The 22,507-nt window shown below is 34.7% G+C and overlaps 1 protein-coding gene across 1 annotated transcript in view; it reads right to left on the reverse strand.

The window, feature by feature from the left end:
* Window positions 1-418: 418 nt before the first annotated feature.
* Window positions 419-22,507, reverse strand: part of LOC148951531 (metalloprotease TIKI1-like) — a 52,007-nt gene continuing 29,918 nt past the window's right edge. The window contains exons 5-8 of the mRNA XM_089090922.1: window positions 18,974-19,301; window positions 17,323-17,413; window positions 11,487-11,837; window positions 419-3,711 (exon numbers count right to left, since the gene is read on the reverse strand). Of these exons, the coding sequence (XP_088947048.1) occupies window positions 3,576-3,711; window positions 11,487-11,837; window positions 17,323-17,413; window positions 18,974-19,301 (906 nt within the window). The 3' untranslated portion in view covers window positions 419-3,575. The remainder of the gene's footprint in view (window positions 3,712-11,486; window positions 11,838-17,322; window positions 17,414-18,973; window positions 19,302-22,507) is intronic.

The raw sequence follows: 22,507 nt of genomic DNA on the forward strand, positions 1-22,507 counted from the left end.
CGTTTTTTTTTTTTTTTTTTTTTTTTTTTTTTTTTTTTTAAAGCATATCTCCAATTTTTGAATGATATAACAGAGGAAATTGTACCAATCATTCCCTCAAAGACATTCAAGAGGTGTTGGGACAAACAGTGGAACAAAGAACGGAGAAAGTGGATTGAGGAAGAGAGCGGAAACAACCAAGTTAACCACTCATACGTGAATAAGAACTAAGTCTGATCAATCTTATTCCTCTGGCTTATTTGCGCTCCTAGGGATGCAAAGCATTTATTGTGAAATTGAAATCAATCTAAGTTCGAGATGATATTTACCCTCCCCTGCCCTACGACTTATACGGCATGATGTTTAAACTTGTCATACTTACAGGAGTCCTGGACACATTTAACACCAGGAAATTGCAAACAAATAACAACTGAAGAAATCATTTAAAGGATTAATTTATTTAAAACAGGGCACAACTTGTTTGCATCTTCAGTTGAAAAACGCTAAAAAAATATAAGTAAAACACAAACAAAAGCTAAAAGATAAATACATTTGGCACATGATAGAAAAAAGATGTACGGGAAAAACACGCAGAGGTATGCATTTAAATAGGCACTCATATGTTATTGAAATCCTCTCGGTTGAAGTAACTATGGAGGTGACAAAAAGAGATCCCAAACGGACGGATGTAACATTTGTTACAGAGTAGATATTCCAAGCAGGAACGAGCACCAGGGTACCTGCGTTGCCCCCTCCCCTCCCAGAAAAAAAAACTTGCATTGTGTTTACGCCTTCTAAATACTCACTTTCCTGCAATAAATTTGATTTCCAGCAATAGATTCCACATTTTCAGTTTTCATTGTTTTACTGAATTCAACACCCTCTATAGACAAATCCTTCCCACGTGTCTGATTTCATACCCCGAAAAAAAATCCTCAACCTTCCAAAGACCTCAATAAAATTGACTCCCTCTGAAGGGTGACAAGAATTATTTTTTTTAATACTAAATTTATATAAGAATACGTATTTTAGAAACGTATAAGAATACGTATTTATATAAGAATACATATTTTAGCATATAAGTTAGAGGAGAAGAGGAAAGGTCACCGAATCTTTGCTGAAGTATTGAAAAACGGTATATTTGCAGCGAGTACTAGGACAAAGTTCTAATTACGTCTTACGCATGAAGACAAAACTCACCAAGATCACCTTAACAGAGTATTCCAGAACAACTCACCCCAAGTTGGCAAAAGCGCGCTGACGATAAGAAAAAAACGCACAAAACAGAATAATGGGAATAATTTAGTATATGTAAGCTGTAGTATATATAGCTTGCGGTCATATATGTAGTGGTATTTTCCCAAAACTGAGCTCTAGGACTTCTAACAAAACAGAAGGTCAATCGTATCGTATAGTTTGATGGTCCACAATTAAAAATAATTAACAGTACAAGGAGAATAACAGCACCGTAACTCGAGGCCCGTATCCAGGGGAGAACAATCATTTAAATGATTGTTCATTATGGTTTTCTCTATTTTGTTGTTGTTCTTTGCATTTTTAGTGTAACCATTTATGTTGTCGACTCCAAAGTCCGAATTCGGCCCTTTGTGGGCTTGTGATAGCTATTTTTTTAAATAAATATCTCTCTCTCTCAAGGAGGGGTAGGGGGTTTAAACCCCCCAGCCCGAAATTTTTGTCAGACTCGTAAAAAATGTGACAAAAATGAACAGAAACAAATTTTTGATACGTTTTTTTAAAAAATTGTGTACCCCCCCCCCCCCCCGAAAAAAAAATCCTGGATGCAGCTATTCACCATAACTAACAAGGTATAAGAAGGCTTTTTTCTCTTTTTTTATTTTATGTTTCATTTTTGCTGCAGGTTCTTCACAAAAAGCTATGTCAAAATAAAGTTGAATATTATTTTATCGCTAAATGTCAATTCTCTAGCAAACGTTTCTCCAGTAAATGGCGAATAAAATTTTAGTTAACAAACATCTAAAGGTAAGGTTTACAGCGTCAAAGAAATGATAAAACTTAATCAGTATTTCTGAATTCAGGCTTCCAACTCCAGGCTTTACGCTTCAGATAATGAAAATCCTGCTTTTATAATAAGCTTCAGTTAACAGGCATTTTTTTGTCAAAGTTTTGAGATTGCCTGAACCACAAAAGGGATCTTCTGAATATCAACTATTCAAAACACATCATATATCTAAACATCTTGGCTAAGACACTTGGCTAAGACATCATACATCTTGGCACTAAATACATCTAAATATTTATTTCGCGTACATATAACTTCGATCGATTAAAATTACAGGATGAGCCACAAGTTTTCATACATAATAAAAAAAAACTGCAAGCGATAAAAAAAATAGCGACGTTGAGGTAACACAACTAACAATGTCATGTTGACAATACTGTGGCGTATGTGAAGACGTCAGAATACCATATGCCACATATAACACTAATTTTAGAGGTCTTAACACGTTGTTTCCTTGTTGGCAGAATATATCTTAGAAGGCGTAGTATTAGAAAAGAATAAAAGAATTTCATCATATCCGATAAAGCACATTCTACCCATGAGAAATCTACATCATCAATGTTTACTCTATGTGATTTTACGCATAGTTGGAGACCGGTAATATGAGGTCTCTAGGATAAGTATATTACGGCCACATTCAGAGCGAAATCTTTGGGTCAACTTCTTGAAAAACTTAAAGACCTCTAGCCTACCCCTATACAAAAACATAAACCTAGAAATAAGAACTATTTCATCGTGCTTACCTTAAAAGACCTACGACAATCGACCAAACTTTGGGTAGGAAACATTTTAATGATGTCCCTTATAGTATCTACTATACTTTGTTAATTAGTTTAGATTATTTCTAAGTACGATATGCTTTTCTACAAAGGTACAAGATTGAATGACTCCTTGAATACCCACCTAAGCCTAAAAACATATTTTAAGAAACCCAACTTTTTGGTAGTGATTATTTTAATAAATATGTCCACCGTAGCTACTGAAGATAATTCTTATTTGGATAGTATTGAAGTAAGGTTTGTTTTTTTCTTCAGGAGAAAAGTTGAAAGAATCCTGTTTTTACTTTTATTTTTTTCATTCTTAAGATACTCGAAAATAAATTAAATAAAAAATTCTATCTTTACTCGTATAATCCCAAAAATGAACTCATTGAACCACATTGATTGAACTCTTTTGATCACACCTTTTGATCACATCTTTTGAACTCGATTGATCACACTCATTGAACTCTTTCATTGAACCACATTACAAACCGTTGTAATCTTGACATTTTAGAAGAAGTACATAAGCGGTACGATTATGTGCGAAATGCAACATTTTATTCTGAATTTTCTGAGGCAGCAAAATGGTTTTGCAAAATGGTCTATGTAAACCCCAAAATCGATTTCACCTTTAAGAACCTCGACAAATCTCTACACAGATTGACTCATTGGCATTGTTCAGATCGAAAACCAAAAACAAAATAATTTTGTACGCCTTTTACACTAAACACGGCCGTATTAGTACACACCAGAACCTAAACGACTTCCAAAAGGGAATAACTGCAATGCCTCTTTCATAGAGCATAGTAAAGACAGATCATTATCAACAGGGATTGCTTTTTCACAGAGTTGGAGTTGGACATGCTGAAGGATTGGAAAGTCTGATGGATAGTAATAATGTCCGCTCGAGGATGATCCCATGGATTGGAACTGAAATAAAAGATGGAATAATAATCATAAGGTAAACAAAGCTCTATAACGAAATTATATTAACATACTCAAGCAAATTGCATTAAAAAATATGAAACAACAATCGGTTTTCAAATTTTGTTACAATTTCTTCAAAAACCACAGCTTCACAAAACGTTTAGGTAATTTATCAGTTTATTTTTTTACCTGGTGATCGTTTTTTTAAAATTTGAGTCTCATTTTCTCAACTATTCGGTTGGTAGATCTGGTCACATTTCCCTTATTATTCCCAGAGTTTTGTTGTTAAGGATTCAACAAAAATAATTAGCTTTGATTATAGTTTCGTAATATAGGTCGCTCTTATTTAATTACATAACAAAATTCAAAATATGCGTTCCTATATTTAAATAGCTACAACTTCTAGAATTACAGCCAACTGAAACAAAACTTGCTCTTAATTTAAGTCCAAAACCGATTCTGTTTACAAGAACTTGGTAGATATTGGATTAAGATATTTTTTGCAAGACACAGTGGATTTGTGTCACTCTAAAACCAAACTATAAAGTTACAAGAGAGATAAGCAAATTTACTAAAAAAAAACAATGCTTGCGTCATCTTTAAACAACCATCAGGGAAACCCGTAGGGTTATAAATGATTGTTGTTTCCAGCCTTTCGGTCTACTAATACCATATATTCATGCTTCACTTATAAATCAAAAATTAAAAAACTGAAAAACAAATAACAAAATAATTCAAAAAAATAAATAAATAAATTCTTAAAAGAAGATAACACCGCCATGCTTAAGGCAAAAGACGTATAACAATAAATCCTGCTTCCGTTAAAGCGGCATTTTAATTAGGGAGTCTCTTATGCCTATCATATCTGACCAAGGTACGTTCAGTTAGTAATTTTGAGTTATCCCAGAGTGAGTTTTGGCGTTTCTTTTCAGAAATTAAGCGATAAATTTTTTCACTTGACAGTTTTTTGTTTAAACCCGTTTTTAAAACTTTCAGCTAATATGGGCAGTGGTTTGCTCTTTCTTATATTGCAGCTGTTGCTGTAACCATGATAAGATTGGTTGGCTTCTCAGCTGTTCAAGAAGCTGTTAAGCTGAATCCCTACAACACCTGAGATTTTGAAAATTCGTTTTTGTAGCAAAGATTGATTTACATACGTAAATCAAGTACAGCATCCATTTATGATGCGTCAAAATTGGTTAGTTATTTCAAATCCTCTTTAAGTGAAGTGATAGCATTTTACAATGAAACATAACAGGAGTGGTAAATATCAAAACCAACAACAAGAAAGTGCATACAATCAGAAAAATGCTAGAAACTAAGTTTCAAATATAAATTCCACATTCGTAGTTTACGACTTAAACAACGTTGTTTAGGACTCCACATTCGTAGTTTACGACTTAAACAACGTTGTTTACGACTTCACATTCGTAGTTTACGACTTCAACAACGTTGTTTAGGACTCCACATTCGTAGTTTACGACTTAAACAACGTTGTTTACGACTTCACATTCGTAGTTTACGACTTCAACAACGTTGTTTTCGCATAGGTTTATTCCACTAGTTGATACGTACACAGAAGTTTATTCTGGAGAGGGTAATTTTTTTAGGAAGGGGGGTGGGGGGCAAGATTAGAAGAAAGATAGTTTTTTTTTTTTAATTTATAGTCTATTATTGACACGATATTGACAATTTACTAAAGAGCTTATATACCGAAATTGGTATGTATATATTTTGGACTAAGCTGAGTAGTAAAGAGCTCTTGATCCCTTTGACTATGCCACTGTTTCCACAGCTCAGAGATCTTACTTCTCGATATTATAATAAACAGAAAATATACAGAGTCAAAGTCTATCCAAAAGAAAAGCATCTTATAATCTAAAACGCAGCAATAGATTAGAAGATAATGACCAAGTCAATTGATAATCTTGTCATCCCTAGATTGAAAACTTGTTTCTTTTTTCTTGGAAAAGGATCAGTTTATTTCAAAGGAAATTTTTAAGATTTGAAAGTATTTCAGACCATAAGCAGATTTAGATTCTTGGCATAAGGGCCCGAAAGAACGACTATTGAAGAATTATACCCGGAAAAGGTTAGGAGATACAATAGAGCTTGTTTAGAATCAATCCATATGCAGGGAAGGCGGGGATTCCTCCAGGTTGTAGCTCCTAGTTTCAGCAGAGAGCAAAAATATATAAAGAAGAAATCAATCCACAAAAAAATTACATTTTAATTTAATTTAATTAAAAGCCCGTCTCTCCCAAAAAAAAAATGAAAATTTAATCTTAAATCATGTTCCACCATGATGGAAACCCATGCCAAAAAGGGAAGGATGGGACCCTTAGCCGAGGGCTGTATGAGACGCACTACCTTTTGAGATATATTTTTTTATATTTCAAGTTTTTTGTCAAAGTGGTTTTCGATAAAGTGGAACCAAAGTGATTTTCGACATCATTTTGATCGAGAAGCGCCAAGGTGCCTAAAAATAGCACTTGAGGGGCCAGAGTACTTTCTGATCTCCTTTGGCTCTTAAACTCACGAGTTCTGTTAAAATGAGACGAAGTTCTATGCACTGTCTCAATACAATCATCCTCGGCAAAATAAAAAAAAACAATAAATCCACATTTATCAAGTAAAAACTACAAAATTTTGGATTTTCGTATTTTAGGGCTTGGAAATTTTGTTAGGGGTTTATTGGCATCCAAATTTTAAGGTGCGACTTTCATCATGATCAAGCCCGTTTTGGTGGTGTTTCCCCACTTTTTCTGAACTTATGCTAATGTCCTTACGCCAATAACTTTTTATGAGTACCTTTAAGCCTAACATACGTTACATATTTGGATTAATTATAAAAGGGAAAGATTCGTTAGGTGCATATACTGTTCCCAAAATTCCATTTTTTTAGATTTTTGGTTACTATTGGCAGAGATGCGCTTTATTTATAGTTCCGCTACCATGAACTGTTTTATTGGCTAAGCATTCCATGATTCATACTCTATTTTTAATTTAATGTTTCATCCAATAGAAATGCCACTTTTTATATATTGGAATTTTCAAACAGTTCGTGGTAACAAACTGTAAGTAAGGAGCGACCCGGCTCAATGGTAACCGAAACTAAAAAAACGGAATTTTGATACCAATAGATACATCAAAAGAATCATATTTTAATGCTGATTTCAAATATATAAGTTTCATCAAGTTTACTCTTACCTATCAAAAGTTACGCGCCTGAGAAAATTTGGCTGATTTTAGAAAAAAGGGGGAAAGACCCCCTAAAAGTAATAGAACCTTAATGAAAATCAAACCATCATATTCAGCGTATCAAAGAACTCTACTGTAGAGGTTTCAAGCTCCTATCTACAAAAATGTGAAATTTTCCATTTTTGGCCAGAACAAAGATCACGGATGCGTGTTTTTTTGTTTGTTTTTTTTTCTTTTCCCCAGGAGTGATCGTATCGACCAATTGGTCCTAGAATATCGCGGCAGGGCGTATTCGAACGGGAATTAAAAGTTCTTGTGCCCTTTTTAAGTAACCAAAAAACAGAGGGCAACTAGGCCCTCTCCGACGCTCATTTTTTCACAAAGTCACCCGATCAAACTTTTGAGATAGCAATTTGGTCAGCATGGTCGAAAATATAATAACTATGTCTTTTAGGATGACTTAATCCCTCGAAGCCCCCAGGGGGGGGGGGCTGAAAGTTATGAACTTTACCCAATGTTAACATATAGTATTGGTTATTGGGACCCGGCTCAATGGTAACCGAAACTCTAGAAAACGGTAGTTTGATACAAATAGATACATCAAAAGAATCGGATTTTAATGCTGATTTCAAATATATAAGTTTCATCAAGTTTAATTCTACCCATCAAAAGTTACGTGCCTGAGAAAATTTGGCTGACTTTTTGAAAAAAGGAGGAAATACCCTTTAAAAGTTATAGAACCTTAATGAAAATCCCACCATCATATTCCGCGTATCATAGAACCCTACTGTAGAGGTTTCAAGCTCCTATCTGCAAAAACGTGGAATTTTGCATTTTTTGCCAGAACAAAGATCACGGGTGCGTGTTTATTTGGTTTTTTTTTCACAGGGGTGATCGTATCGACCCAGTGGTCCTAGAATATCGCAGGAGGGCTAATTGGAATGCAAATTAAAAGTTCTAGTGCCCTTTTTAAGTGACCAAAAAATGGAGGGCAACTAAGCTCCCTCCCACGCTAATTTTTCCCCTAAGTCTCCCGATCCGAATTTTGAGATAGCCATTTTGTTCAGCAGGGTCGAAAATATTATAAGTATGTCTTTTAGGATGACTTAATCCCCCGAAGTTCCCGGGAGGAGGGCTGAAAGCTATGAACTTTACCCACTGTTAACATATAGTATTGATTATTGGGAAGTATACAATACAGACGTTTTCAGGGGAGATTTTTCCTGGTAGGGGGGGGGGCGGGCCGTTAGGTGGGAAGATCTGTCCATGAAGGAAGTCTTCATGGCGGAAGGGACATTGCTGTGAAGGGGACGCCGGATTTCCCAGCATTATTTAAAAAAAGATGAGAAATTAAATATAAAAAAACAAGTTTTTCAACTGCAATAGCAGCAACATCAAAACATTAAACGAACAGAAAATATTATATATATGATTGGGTTCACCCGCTAGTCAATACCTCACTCTTTAAGCCAGAGATTTTTTAGTACTTTCATAAGAGCTATTTATTCTAATTAACGGCTTTTGTGATTAAGCGGTCATTTTTAAAGAATTGGAACAAAATTCAAACTTTAGCTTAAAGAGCAAAGTATTAACTAGGGGGCGAACCCCCTAATATACGTATTAAAAATATATGAATATAGAAGTTCGTTACGTAAGTTAATTCGTAAGTTACGTATATTTATTACTAATAAAAACGTTCGTGCATAAAATGAAACAAGTTTCGAGAAAGCCATTTAACCAAATAAAAGTAAATTCTTAAGAAAATTTTGTTTTAATTATTCATGTACTGTGAGCCAAGATCAAAACCTGTATTAATTCAAAAACGTTCAGAAACTAAATATAAAAGTTTTTTAACTGAAAGTAAGGAGCGACATTAAAACGAACATAAACTATTCCGTATATGAAAGGGACTGTCCCCTCCTCAACACCTTGCTCTCTACGCTAAAGTTTGACTTTCTCACAACTCTATTTTTTGAAACAATAAAAAACTTTAGCGTAAAGAGCGACGCGTTGAGGAGGGGACAGCCCCTTTCATATACGGAATAATTCTGTTCGTTTTAAGTTTTAATGTCGTTCCTTACTTTCAGTTACAAAAACTTGTTTTTTTATTTAATAAGAAAAAAGAGATATTGCAATATATCTTTTCACTAAAAATTGTGGTCAATTGCTGACTGCCACTGTGGGCTTTCCACGTCAGCAGTGTTGCCGTGGTTGTTTTTTCCATGTCGTCATGGCTTAAGATGTATCAAAATTTAAGCACTTTTGGCTTACGATTTTTGAGGATTTTCCGTTACAGCCCGTGCGGATTGCGTGAGTATCAAAGGATAAAAACTACTTAATATTTCCGCACAAAGTAAGAATAGTCTCTATTTCATACAAGGATGATAACCGTCGCACTTTGAAGGAGAAAGATGATAAGAATTTGGTTTTAAAAAGTTATCCAAAACCTGGATATTTATAAGAAAGCTTCCAAAACTTAGGGGTTGCTAAAAGCAGTTTTATCTGAACCGTCTACCGAATATTTACTCGCAAAATCCGTCACAACCAAAGACGGCATTACAAAAATAAAAATAGAAAATAGAGAAAAAGAAAAAATAGAGAAAAAGAAGTAAAAATAGAAAAACACACACAACAGTATAATTAAAAGAGAAAAAAGACTTCCAACAAAGCTTTACAAAGCCCTTTTTGAGCAACATGGGCGCGATAAGTAACACGATTCAGATACAATTAGCAATTAATTCGGTTACTAACCCCTTTTAAAGAATACACTATTTAATAATTCTCTTTTACTCATGTCTTATTCTTTTTAATTCTATTTTATAATTCTCGGAAACACAAGTATTCCAGATTAAAAAGATATTTTCCATCCTTACGGCTTAAGTTGCCTGTGCTAGTTTTGCTATGTTATTTTCTTATTTATGTTGTTATAGTATATGCTTTAATTGGTGGTAATTTCTGTTCTTTTTCGACTCTTTGGGTTTCAACTCAGATCCCAAGTCTGGGGTCCAACTTTGTTGGTTCTAAAATACGCATCTGAAGTGGTTAAAAAGAATTTGGAAAAAGAAGCAGTTTTATCTGAACCGTCTACCGGAATATTTAGTCGCAAAATCCGTCACAACTGAAGACGACATTAAAAAAATAAAAATAGAAAATAGAGAAAAAGAAAAAATAGAGAAAAAGAAGTAAAAATAGAAAAACAAAAATAAAAGAGTCAATGACGAGTACAATTCCAAAACTAGTTCAGGATAAATTTGGCAAGGATCAACTAGTCAAAACTACCATTAACACTATTATGAGTGAAATATACTTGTATGTGTCCCGAGAGTTCCAATTCCTCTTATATCTTTCCTTACAACATCTTCCCACCCCATTTGGGGACGACCTGCTTTTCGTTTGGCCGTAAATGGTTTGTCGATTGAATGATCTTTGGCAATTTTTCATCATTCATATGCTGAAAGCGTCCTAGTCATCTCAAACTTTCTCTCATTATACCCGTAGAAAGCAGGATTGAACCATATTTTTCATACAGCTTACTATTTGAATTGCGGTCAGTCAGACGGGTATCCAAAACAATCCGTTGACAATCTTTCAGGAACATATCTAATAAATCCTCCTCTGTCTTTTCGAGCGCAAAAAAACTTTATATTTTAGGGTTTTTGCGCCTTATGAAATAAAAAATACAGCTTAATGATTAGAATTTTATTCAGCTGATGCATTTTTTTCTCTATGCCGTCTGTGCTCTGTTAATAGAATGATTTGGTATGTTTTTCAACTATTGAAGCTTATTCCCGAACTCAGGTTTAGGAATTGTTTGAAAAAATCTCTACCAAATCCCCCCCCCCCTCTTCACCCACCAGCAGGGGCGTACCGAGGGGGGGGGCGTTATCTAACGTTATCTACACTACTAATTTATCTTAGTAGTATAGTTGTTATAATAGTGGTAGTATATAAAGTTTCTGCTCAATCATTCCTTAGAAATTTCTATTAGAGCATTTTTATTGAGGCCACTAATGGCTCACTTGTGTACACTATGGTATTGCGTATTATATATGTACCTACGCGTACTGGAATTTTCTGGAGTGAATTATGCCTTCAACGAGCCTTTAAAACCGTCAGTGTCACACTACTTTTATTTGAAAGGTCAGGGCTTCATTTCCTAAAGGCCCACCCTCAAGCAATCATATTCCATATCATAAAAAGGTAAAGCTCTACTCCTAAGATTTTTAATTCAATTCAGTTAAATTTATTTACAACCTTTAAAACCAAAAAAGGGCGAAAAGGCCGTAAATAATAGAATACAAAATATGGAAAAAAATAGAGAAAAAAAGAAAAACATAAAAAAAAATTATACACTGAAAACTCACAAAAACAGAGAAGACTAATCATGTTTAAATCTACTGGCAGAAGATTTGAAATCTTCCACACTTTTATCAATAATTATAGCTGGAAAATGAGTTTGAATTTTGGGGCAAAAAATAGTTACCAGTCCATAGGGCCATAGGCAAAAGGTATTTAGCAAACCTTAAATAAATCCGATGAGCAAGTCCTTCATATGGAATAGTTTCCTATTTACTCACCTGCTAGAAAGTTTGCTCGGCTCCTCCATCGACTCTAATTTGACCCAAAGGTCATTGAAATTTTTCCGCTTTGTGTGAAACCAATGCCTATGTTCCCTTGTAGAACTTATTGGCAGAGAAAGGGAACTGTCATTGTGAGAGCTTGATCTTTTTCCACCACTGTTCAAAAATTCCAGCCAAACATTTGGGGGTTCTTGGTGCTTCTGTAGTCTAGTAAAATAGTGCTTGAAAAATTCGTCATTGGAATCCACAGTAGCTGAATGGACGTTGCTGAAGTCTTGTATTGTACTTAAAGACGGCACTAAAGATGGACGGGATCTGACAGGTTTTCGAGTTTTGACTGGTAGCTTTCTATAGGAGAAGATACATATTAAAACTTGGCATTTAAAATCAAGAATTAATCTTTTTCATAGCTCAGACTTACAGCTGAAATTGACGGTAACTTTCAAGAAAACACATTCAATGACGAAACTATTCTCAAAATAGAATTTTGTGAAATAGAAGAAATCAAGCTAAACTGAATTTTTATTTTAGACAAACTCCTGCATAGAGTAGTTATACACACAAAAAAAAAAAAAAAAAAAAAAAAAAAAAAAAAAAAAAAGACTGCAATATATGATTTTAGGTTATAACGATATTCTCTTCTCCTTAAAAGCAGCAGCAAGTCTGAAATCGTAATGCGTTACAACAGTTCTTCGACTTTCTCTTGGGGGGAAGGTCTTCGGGCCCCCTCGCCTACTAAAGCGCTTATATATAAAAGATTTATATGCAGTTTGACTATGTACATACATTGATTATTGTATTATATAGGTATTGTCGCATATTAGCAAGATGAATGAAGTTTAGACTAAACTGCAATTGATTTTTATAAAAATAAAATTTACAAGATAATGAAATGCAAATTCAATCACCGTCTATTAAAAACATCGTCTATTTAAAACTCGTCTATTAAAAGCTCTGAAATCGCTTGATTTAAATACTCGTAATTAATTTATGCAGCCATTAAAAAAACAATGTTAATTTTACAGCAGCATATTATAAAATTTTATTTATTGAAATACTACGTTGTTTTTTAGCACAATTTTCTTCAAATCACTTTTCATCATTCGACTATAGCATTTATGAGGAATTCTTGACTAGAGAAAATCTAATTCCATAATTTCATTATAGATTAATATTAATAGATATAGGCCTAATCTTAACCACGTCCTTGGAGGGCGATAAGCCTTGATAGAGGGATTTATGTGCTGGCGGGAACATACAGCTGCCTGAAATAGGCATTGCTCAATGCCCAATGTTTAATGCCAAAATTCATTTGATACACGAGTACCAAGGTAGTCAAACACCCCCCCCCCCGAAAAAAAACGGATATAAACTCAGTATAAGTAAATACTTTAAATTAGATAAAGTACTCAAAATTAAACGCACGGTTGCCACCTGCAATATATTCGAACTCCCCCGAAATAATACTGACTTGACGACAGAATATCTATATCCAATTTTAGTAAGGATCCCTATGAGCGAGTAAAGATACTGTCAGCTTCTGGATTAAGAGCTATACACACTTCTTTTTTCTTTTTTTAGGCTACAATACGATTAAAATCTTTCATTCTTTTGATAGTTTAGCAAATTAAGATTTTCGTTCCCCGATTATGAAACTCGATGTTCTACTGAGATTAATGCTCTACCAGTTGTTTCGACCCCGTTGACGTTTCCAGTGCTTCCTAATGAGATTTCGAGTTAGAATCATCTTGATTATAGCTTAAAAACTATCGTTGATATTTCTTTACTTAAGAGAACAATTAAAGAAATTACTTTTAGTATGTATGAAACTTTTTTGGAGTGGAGAAGGTGTAAATTAAAGATAGAAATAAATAATTGTGCCCCCTCAGAGTATGAATAGAATAGTATAGTTATTGAAATTGATTAGTTGTAAGGTTTGTGGTGCCAATTAAAAAATTTGTTGTGGAATTGTTTTGTTTTGTTTTTTTAGTGTATTTTTGTCACCACCCCAGACAAGCTTTTTACCTCTTGGAGTCGTATTTAAACTGCAGTTGTTGTCTGTTTGTTACAATAAATTTCTCTTTCTCTTTGACAACTATTGTTAATAATTTTTTTTTTTTTCAAGAAGCGCCCTTCTCATAAAAATAATTTCACGTGAAAATTCTTTTACCTTCTTTGATTGTATAAGTTTTGAGGCATTCTCAGCCCCCCCCCCCCAAATAAAAGTCTTAATTTGATATGTGACTATATGCTGATGTTAATAGTATACTCTTAGTCACATCCTAGGTAAGCAGTAAGTCTACTGCTCCTAGGATTTAAAGCAATATTACCCGGATGCAAAATCAAAGAAAAATTTTTGAGCTTTTATTAACCACCATTTCCCCTATAAACAGAGTCAATAATCTTTATAAGTACTATAAACATCTTAAATAGGAAGATGATCATTTAGTCACTGAATTGCCTATACCATCCAAAACAACTGTTCTACAGGCAAGGCCGTATCCAGGGGGGGGGGTTACCCGGTTTGAACCACCCCCCCCCCCCTGGATACGGCCTTGCCTGTAGAACAGCTGTTTTGGATGGTATAGGCAATTCAGTGACTAAATGATCATCTTCCTATTTAAGATGTTTATAGTACTTATAAAGATTATTGACTCTGTTTATAGGGGAAATGGTGGGGGGGGGGTTATCCAGGGGGGGGGGGGTTACCCGGTTTTAACCACCCCCCCCCCCGAAATGATTTTTTGACTCGTAAAAACGTAAAAAAATTGGACATAAACACATTTTTTTTGCGTTTTTTGAGGTTTATGTGTAACCCCCCCCCTAAAAAAAAAATTAGTAGGCCCCCGAACAAAAATCCTGGATGCGCGTCTGTCTAAAGGCCACCCCCAAGTGGTGAAAGGACCTTCAGGGAGGTCCGTACATTTTTCTATACAGAAGAAGAAGAAGAACAGAGAAAAAAAGAAGAAGTTGATTAATGGCATATCACGCTCTACGTTTTTATCTTCTGGTAGGATAAAGGGTATGAAAAAAGGTAACTAGCAGTCTGATTATCGCTCACAGAGGTGCTCAGAAACTCTATTAGGGTGCAGAAGACATAAGGGTGGTGCATATACACAGAGAACCCACCTTTTTTAAAGTATTTTGCGTTATTGCAGAAACTTCGAACTGCAGTTGCGCGTAACTTGTGATATTGAAGAGAAATACTATAATATGGATACTGAAATCAAGGACATCAGAAATTCAAATTTTTGAAATGATTATTAAAAACAAAAAAATAATAAGTTTTTTTTCAAACGTCACTATTGGCTACGTAAAATACACAAAAATAGTCACTTCTATGTCTTATTTTCTCTATAAGCTTAAATCTAGAACTCAATTGGAATATCAGGACTTATTAAACAGTTTGCGGCACAGAGCTGTAAGTAAAGTGCAGCCCATGGAAATAGTAACCAAAATACTAGCAAATAAGAGTGTAAAACAAAGATGTAAATTAGAAGAGTCTACATTATATACTGATTCCAAATGCCAAAATCTATTAAGTTTGAACTTACAGATTAAGAATTAATCTCATTAGCGAATTTGCATAATTCTAGAGAGGGGAGAAATACCCCAAAAACAAAAATAATCCAATCTTAACGAAAATTACGTAACTGAATTCTGTAAAAAAAAGAACCTCTTACAGAATGTCCAAACCCTTAGCTAAAAAATACGAAACTTTATGTCAGGTTTATGTCAATAAACCGTTATGTAACAAATACTGGAGGGGGGGATGGTGTAAAGTTGGAGCCAATTTTCCCAAATAAAATGAAAAGTGACAGCGAAAAGTGAAAAATGAGCATATATTAAATACGTAACCTAACCTAGGTACCTTCCCCCCCTAAACCCCAAAAACCCACAGTTTAATATCGTATACGCAATGAAAACCACGCTATCATTGCCTAGTCTATAGCGGTAAACATGTCAAAAACGGGTTTTATCATTGCCTACTCTATAGTGGCTAACCCGAGAGGCCGCATAATGCAAGAGTACCAGGATTTTAAGATCTAAACGAAACTTTATGTCATGATTGCGGCTTTGTTTCTTTTAACAAGGGGTGCTCGTAAATTTCCAGAAGTCATTTGAATGGGAATCAAAGACTCTAGTATCCTTTTTCAGAGCCAAAAAGGATCAGAAGGCAGCTTCTCCCCTCTTGCACCATTTTTCGGCTCGCAAGCCCACCGCTACAAAACTTATCGTCGCGTCAAACTTTTCAGGTAGCCATTTTACATACAAAACTGAAAATAATGTACTAATATATCTGGAATACAAGTTTGAAATGCAAAAACATATGCATCTGAAGATAGCGCGATACAAAATATGAGAATAACAAGGGATTAATTTTGAAAAAAAACTCACAGGTTCTGAAAGAACTTGACATGCCATGGTTATTCACGCGATTACGAAAAGATCAAATGAATAATTTTAGTGAAACAGTTTGTGGTACAGACCTACAATCAAAAATATTCGCAAAAAGAACTTAATTTTAGTGCCAAGAGCAAGGAGTCGAGAAGGCAGCAGTCCCCTAAAATATAGGATAATTATTTAGGAAGCGAACAATTTTCTCAATAACTTATTTTTGGTTGTTTTCCGTATAATTCAACAGCTTTCGAGAATTTTACAATGGTTCCCCCCCCCCCAGTGGAATTTCTGCGTATATTAATCAATAATCAAAAGAAAATCACTGTAAAGCAAGCATTTTTGTTGTTTCAATTAATGCGCCAAAAACCAATAAACATTGCGTTCTCTCCTTTGTTACATACCTGTCAGAAAAGCATGTGGAGGAGTAAACCCGAAAATTGACACTGCATCAAAAGTTGTCAAAAGGACGTGTAGTAATTCTGACTATTGGTTGTTTATTTTATGACGTAAACCTTGAAAAAAAAAACGCCGCAATCTAGTCGCAAAAGCTAAGACGACATGTAATCCTACCGAGATAGGTATTTACTTAAATCCGAGATAGGGATTTAAAAAGCTCTGACCAGGGTTGCCACTTGTAGCGTGAAAGTGCTATTTTAGCGCTATTTAATCATATATAGGACTTTAGCACGTGCTAAATTGATTGTAGCCCTTATTCTCTTACATGACCAAATTGAAAATAAAGACATATAAAATGCAATTACATGATATGTGTCACATCAAAATACATGTCAGAATTGTTTTTTTTAATTGGGTTCAAAGCCATATACGGGGGGAGGGGAGGTTGACCTTATTTTTTGCCCTTATTCTAGTGGGTTTAATCAAAAATTGTGAGATACTGAGGAGACCTAGACCTAGGAAGCTGCAAGTGAGGTTTCTATTAAATTTAAATTCTATTCTATTTTAAAATTATATTCCTTTAAATTTAAAAATTATTAAATTTACAAAGTCCTAATAAAAACTTTTTTTCTGCATGACAATAATCTAAATACATTTAAATTCGGGCTATGGGCGTGTGCGTACATTTTCCCATTCAACACTCTGATCCGCTTAGGATACGTTTTTGTTCCTTTGCTCCACGACACGTTAAAAATTTTTTTGACTGTAGCGCGGAAAATCACAGTGTATCATGCAAATTTGGGCAATTGTAGCACTATAAGAACTGAACGTGGTGGCAACCCTGGCTCTGACATACCCCTCTTTTTTGTAATACCTCTCAGGAGGCTTTCAGCATAATTTCAGAAAAAAAAGGATGCACCCTCATTAAATATTGACATTTGTAAGTTTAAAAGAAATGGTAAAGGTAGGGCTTGTACTAAACGAAACTGATACAAAAGCACAAATGGTACATGAAACTAGAAAGATAAAAACATACGGAACAGAGACAAATTTCATGGGTACAGGATCAATAGCTAGTCCATCAGCTGTGACATAATCCAAAATGGAATGGTTCCCTATGAAATGGCCTGGAAAATTAATAAAAAAAAATGAAAGGAAAAAAAACAATACATATTACGACGCTATATATCATCAAACTAAACTCTAACATAAACATGATGCCTACAACCTTGTAACGAATTAACTAAGGCCCATAATAGCCGAAATTTTAAATGCGCGTTTTAAAAAAAACTATCTAGTGACAAATATGTCTAATTTTAGCATTAAAAAATAATAATTTCTACTGAAATCAAGCTTAACACTAATTTTAATTGCAAACAGAAATTTCTGGTAATTTCGAAAAAAAGAATGAAACCCCAGAAAATGATGTCAAATTGAAAAAAGGACACAATTGAAATCGCCTTGTTAAAAATCCTTGAGCGGGCATTTCAAGTCCCAGATGTTCCTCAAACCAAGGGATTTAGCGAACTTGTAGTATTTACTCCTGAAGGCAACACTTGTAGTAGCGAAGAATGCGTCAACTCTCTCGCATCCACTTTTCGAACGACCAAGACGAAAAGATATATTCTGAAAGCGAATTTTTATGATTTCTAAGAGCCCCGGTTCAGAAAGAACTGATAATGAAACAGGATACACTTCATGCGGTATATAGTCAAAGGAGCAGCAAAAAGAACCAATAGCGAAGGGAACAAGAGTTAATGACATAATGAAGCTGATGAAAAAGATTGAAAGGCTTATTAGATTAAGGGAAAACTAGTTCTGATACGATTCCTAAAAACGCACGCCATCTAAAAAAATAGGGACAAACTACACAAACTGGATAATTTACCTATTACCAAAGAACAACTTTTTCCTACAAAATCCCTACAAGTAAAATTCACATTTAGAACGAATTTTTCGTAGTTCCGACTATGCGTCAGGTAAGCACGACCTCAAAATTACTCGTCATGGCTCGCCCTTTACTCGGCGCCACATTAACTATAAGCCTTATCCCTTTTAGGTTACTACAGACAATTTTATGTATGAGTTCGTTCATAGAATTTATTGTTATTTTCTAGAATCTTTTTTTCATTATGACTACCTTGATTTACATCTTTGCCGGAATTGTCATTATGTTGATCGATCAAAAGGCTTTATTTGAAATACAATTTAAGTCTCCAGCCTCCCCTTTACTTCATGTTGGTTTATCATTTTCGGTTTTAATGGTAGGCTCTATACTACGAGCTTGAGGCCTTCTAAAAAAACAATAATAATAATTGTTGTGGCGGGAACGATCACCTACACAGGACTGGTTAGCCTGCCAGAAGAGTTCAAGTGTTCCAAGTGCTGCAAGGTAATGCCTCCAGATTCATCTGATTAGGGCAACCTTTGTGGGAGGTTGAACACAAGGTCACTGATCAAAAGGTGAGGTTTGAATAATTCCTGTATGTGTTATTGGTCAGCAATCCCAAGAGTCATTAATTATCTAACTGCAAAAACTAGAGTCGTATTATCTAAAGATTGGTGGCATCACAGATCTTGCCACAAAACTCATAATAGGTTGCATAATTTCAGGATAATTATTAGGTAATCGATAGTACACACGAGATTTAGGCACCAATATGAAATATAAAATTTATAAGTATTACCAGCACCAAAGGCGAAAAAGAAACTTTTTTGCGGGTAGCTTTTGATCAAATGAGCTACTCTTTGTCCCATCCTTTCATTCCTTTTCAAAATAAGTTCGTTTCTAAAATACTGATCAATCCTCCTTCCAACAATTTTTTCTCGAGATTCAGCTTCAGGAGCATGATCCAGTGACAGCAAAGTATCTTGATTAAATATAACTGAATCCAAATTGCCACACTGGTAGTGCTTGATTAGCTCTTCTGTTGCAATTGATGATCGTGGCTTGTTACTCGTATCTGAAAAATGGGCTTCTTTCGCTTTTAATGTTTGATTCAACACAAATATAACCTGAAAAGAAAGCATTGAGAAATTCAGGTCATAACTATTTCTTCTTAAATAATTTTGATGTTGTATTTAAAGCTTTTCACCCCACAGTCCTAATTTCTCTTTCAGTTTATTGTTTGGACGGATTATCTCAGTGTCAATTATAAAATATAGAGCTTTGGCCCACGCTTGATCATCAATAACGTTAGCAACATATTGTCAACATCTTGCCAAGAAGTTGATTCATGTCAAAATGATTTGTCAATTATAAAGTATAGAGCTTTGGCCCACGCTTGATCATCAATGATGTTAGCAACATCTTATCAACGTCTTGCCAAGAATTTGATTCATGTCAACATGATTTTAGCAACATCTAAGCAGCATCCTAGCAACATCTTGCCAAGAACTAAATTCATGTCATTATGGTTTTAGCAACCTATACATATAAAATCGAATCTTTGTTTATGTGTGTGTCCTAAATACATTGCTAGACTGTTCATCCGATCGCCAAGTAACTTTAAAAAGTTGATGGGTACACTCTTGCGAAGGTTTTAGGTATAAAATCACCCCCCCCCCCCAAGGCGCTCTTAATATTTTTCTCGCTGACTGAAATTAGAGACCCCTGAACACAAATACTTGACAGTTCCGTCTTTTGACATTATTCTAATTTTCTGGATATTGATTATCCAACAATGCCTGGCAGGTAAGTTAATAATCCGAATTTTTTAAAAACTTTTAAAAAACTTTTAAATTAAAAAAAAGATCGTTGTTTAACATGTTGGAAAAGTTTTCTAGGAGGAAATTGTGGAGGAGAAGGAATTTCGGTGGAGGAATTTTTCGGTAAGAATTAGTTAATAATAACTTCAGTCGTAACTTATTGACGAGTAAGTTGATAACCTTAACCTGATTTTCTAAATACTTTTAAATTTAAAGACACTATTGTTATTTTACATGTGAGGAAAATTTTCCGGGAGGAATTTTCCGCTGGGGGTGGAGGGGAATTGCCGGGGAAAATTTTCAAAGGGTAATTTTCCGCGGGGTGGGGATTTCTCCAAGGGAGAATTTTCCACGGGGGAGGGATTTTATGCGGGGGGTAGTTTCCGGGGAGAATTTTCCATGGAGGTGAAGTTCTCCGTAGAGGTAACTTTCCTTGAATTTCCTTTCTTTTAAGATTAGAGCAAGGTGTGACGACAACAAAATTACCAGTAAATAATATTAAATTAATAATAAAGTTTTGCCATCTATGGAATGACGTCAATAAAAAAAAAACGTGTCACCACGTTACTTTTCTTACTACTCTACTTGCTGCTCTTACTACGCTTACAACTCTTTTTAAAGAAATTCACTTGCACCAATTGTCAAAACGCAACTGGTCTTTGATAAACCAAGGTCTGGTCACTTTCAGCACTTTCTTTATCATAAATAATAAATAAGTGGATTGCTCAAACTATCTCCTCATAAGATCGCCATCTTCAGCTTTACTAAAGTTATGTTAACTACTAGGAATCCAGATTGATATAATCAACCAATGAGAGAGCATTTCTCATTTAAGCGGGCCCAAGTCCACTGTACGACCTAATCATACAACAAAATCTAATTATTTGTCATTTCCTTGGTGTTTCAATCCAACTCTTGATCTGAAAATTCCTTTTACAAATTTTCTAATGAAGAATTTATTTTACAAACATCTTTTGTGAGTCGACAAGGTAGTTTGTTACTATTAAATCTCGTTTGAACTTCTTGATAACAGCAGACAAATGATATTTTTGCACAGGCACGTACGATTAGGTTTATTTTGGGCGGGGAAATGGATGAATTCGCCTGCAAACTGCAAAACTATTCAATTATACAAACATAAAAATAATTTATTTAAGAAATTGTTTAAATTCTGATATTTCCCAGGTGATAAATTAAAGGTCGTTGTGGTTTAGCCGTACATAAACAAAACCGGCTAATCCATTTTAATTACCAAAAAGTAATTATAGCAGAAGTAACGATCCCAGGCTGTGGTAGGATTAATGTTCAAGGTTCTTTATACCTTAGCTAATCTTCTAAAATAGCAAAGGCAAAAAAAGAGATGAAAATCTTTGATTGTTACGTAAAAAAATAGTTGCTTCTATCTTTAAAAATGTTGAACGCACTCTTTTTTTCAGTTACAAGAATTCGCTGAAACATTTTTCATTTTTTCTTTTTTTACCGAAGTGCAGACCAGTTGTAAAATAGGTGTGCATCCATCCATTTTTAAATAAAACCAAGTTGCAGACATGGCCCAAAAGGATCTGCGGTCTTGCAATCTTTTGCAAAAACGAAGTATTTAATGCTTCTAGACTCGTCACCTTTTGATATTTTTGTTTCTCAAGAAATGGAGTCTTAAACATCTATTTCCAGATGAAGTTTCGAACGCCGTTCTAAGCGCTCTTTTGTTCATTCTTTTGACAAAAACAGGCCAATACTTCCTTTATTTACAATTGCTACTTTTTCCAATAGTTTCTTTTTCTAATATTGAGATTTATCTGTGCTGCTAAGGATGCATTATTGATGTATTATAAACGTATAGTCATTCTAGTTTGAACTGACTCGGGTTAGTTCAAGCTTAATGGGACTCAGTCAAGTCATTTAACATTTCGATTTTCAGATTAAGGCATACTAGCAGCTACTAGCATTACTCTCTAGGAGTTAAAATGTAGGGGAGGGGAGCAAGTTATATTTCACAAAATATAGCGGGAGGGAAATTCCATTGTTTTTCCGATTATTTTAATGAACATACTAAAAAAAGTTTCTTCAATAAACATTCCAAAATAAAGTATTTTTAGAAAATCTTAAAGGGGGAAGGAGGCAGGGTGAAAAAAATACAGAGAGGGGAGGGGGGTACTCCATAAGCTCTCCCCCTGACATCCTACCTAAACTGGCGCCCTTGAGTGGGAGAACATAAATCCATCCGGTGGCTTTATCACCTTAAAAAAAAGTTCAACGTGTATCTTAAAATCACTCATTACCAACCACATTTTTAGTTAAGACGCATCTAAATCCCACCGATTCTTTTAGAAATTCATAGAGAAGGAAATATAAAAATCAGCCATATCCAGGATTAGGAGTAATATGAGTAATATATAATAAGATCTACCAAAGACCTGGACATCATCCAGTTTAAAAGTCCCTTGCAAAAAAAATGATACCATGGCAAACCACTTCCCATCCTACAAAGACCATCTTCAAAGAGAGGAATCAGC

The sequence above is a fragment of the Artemia sp. Qi Xiang Cuo genome, chromosome 6, assembly GCF_049724085.1.
Source record: "Artemia sp. Qi Xiang Cuo chromosome 6, ASM4972408v1, whole genome shotgun sequence".
In the NCBI taxonomy this organism is placed as follows: Eukaryota; Metazoa; Arthropoda; class Branchiopoda; order Anostraca; family Artemiidae; genus Artemia; species Artemia sp. Qi Xiang Cuo.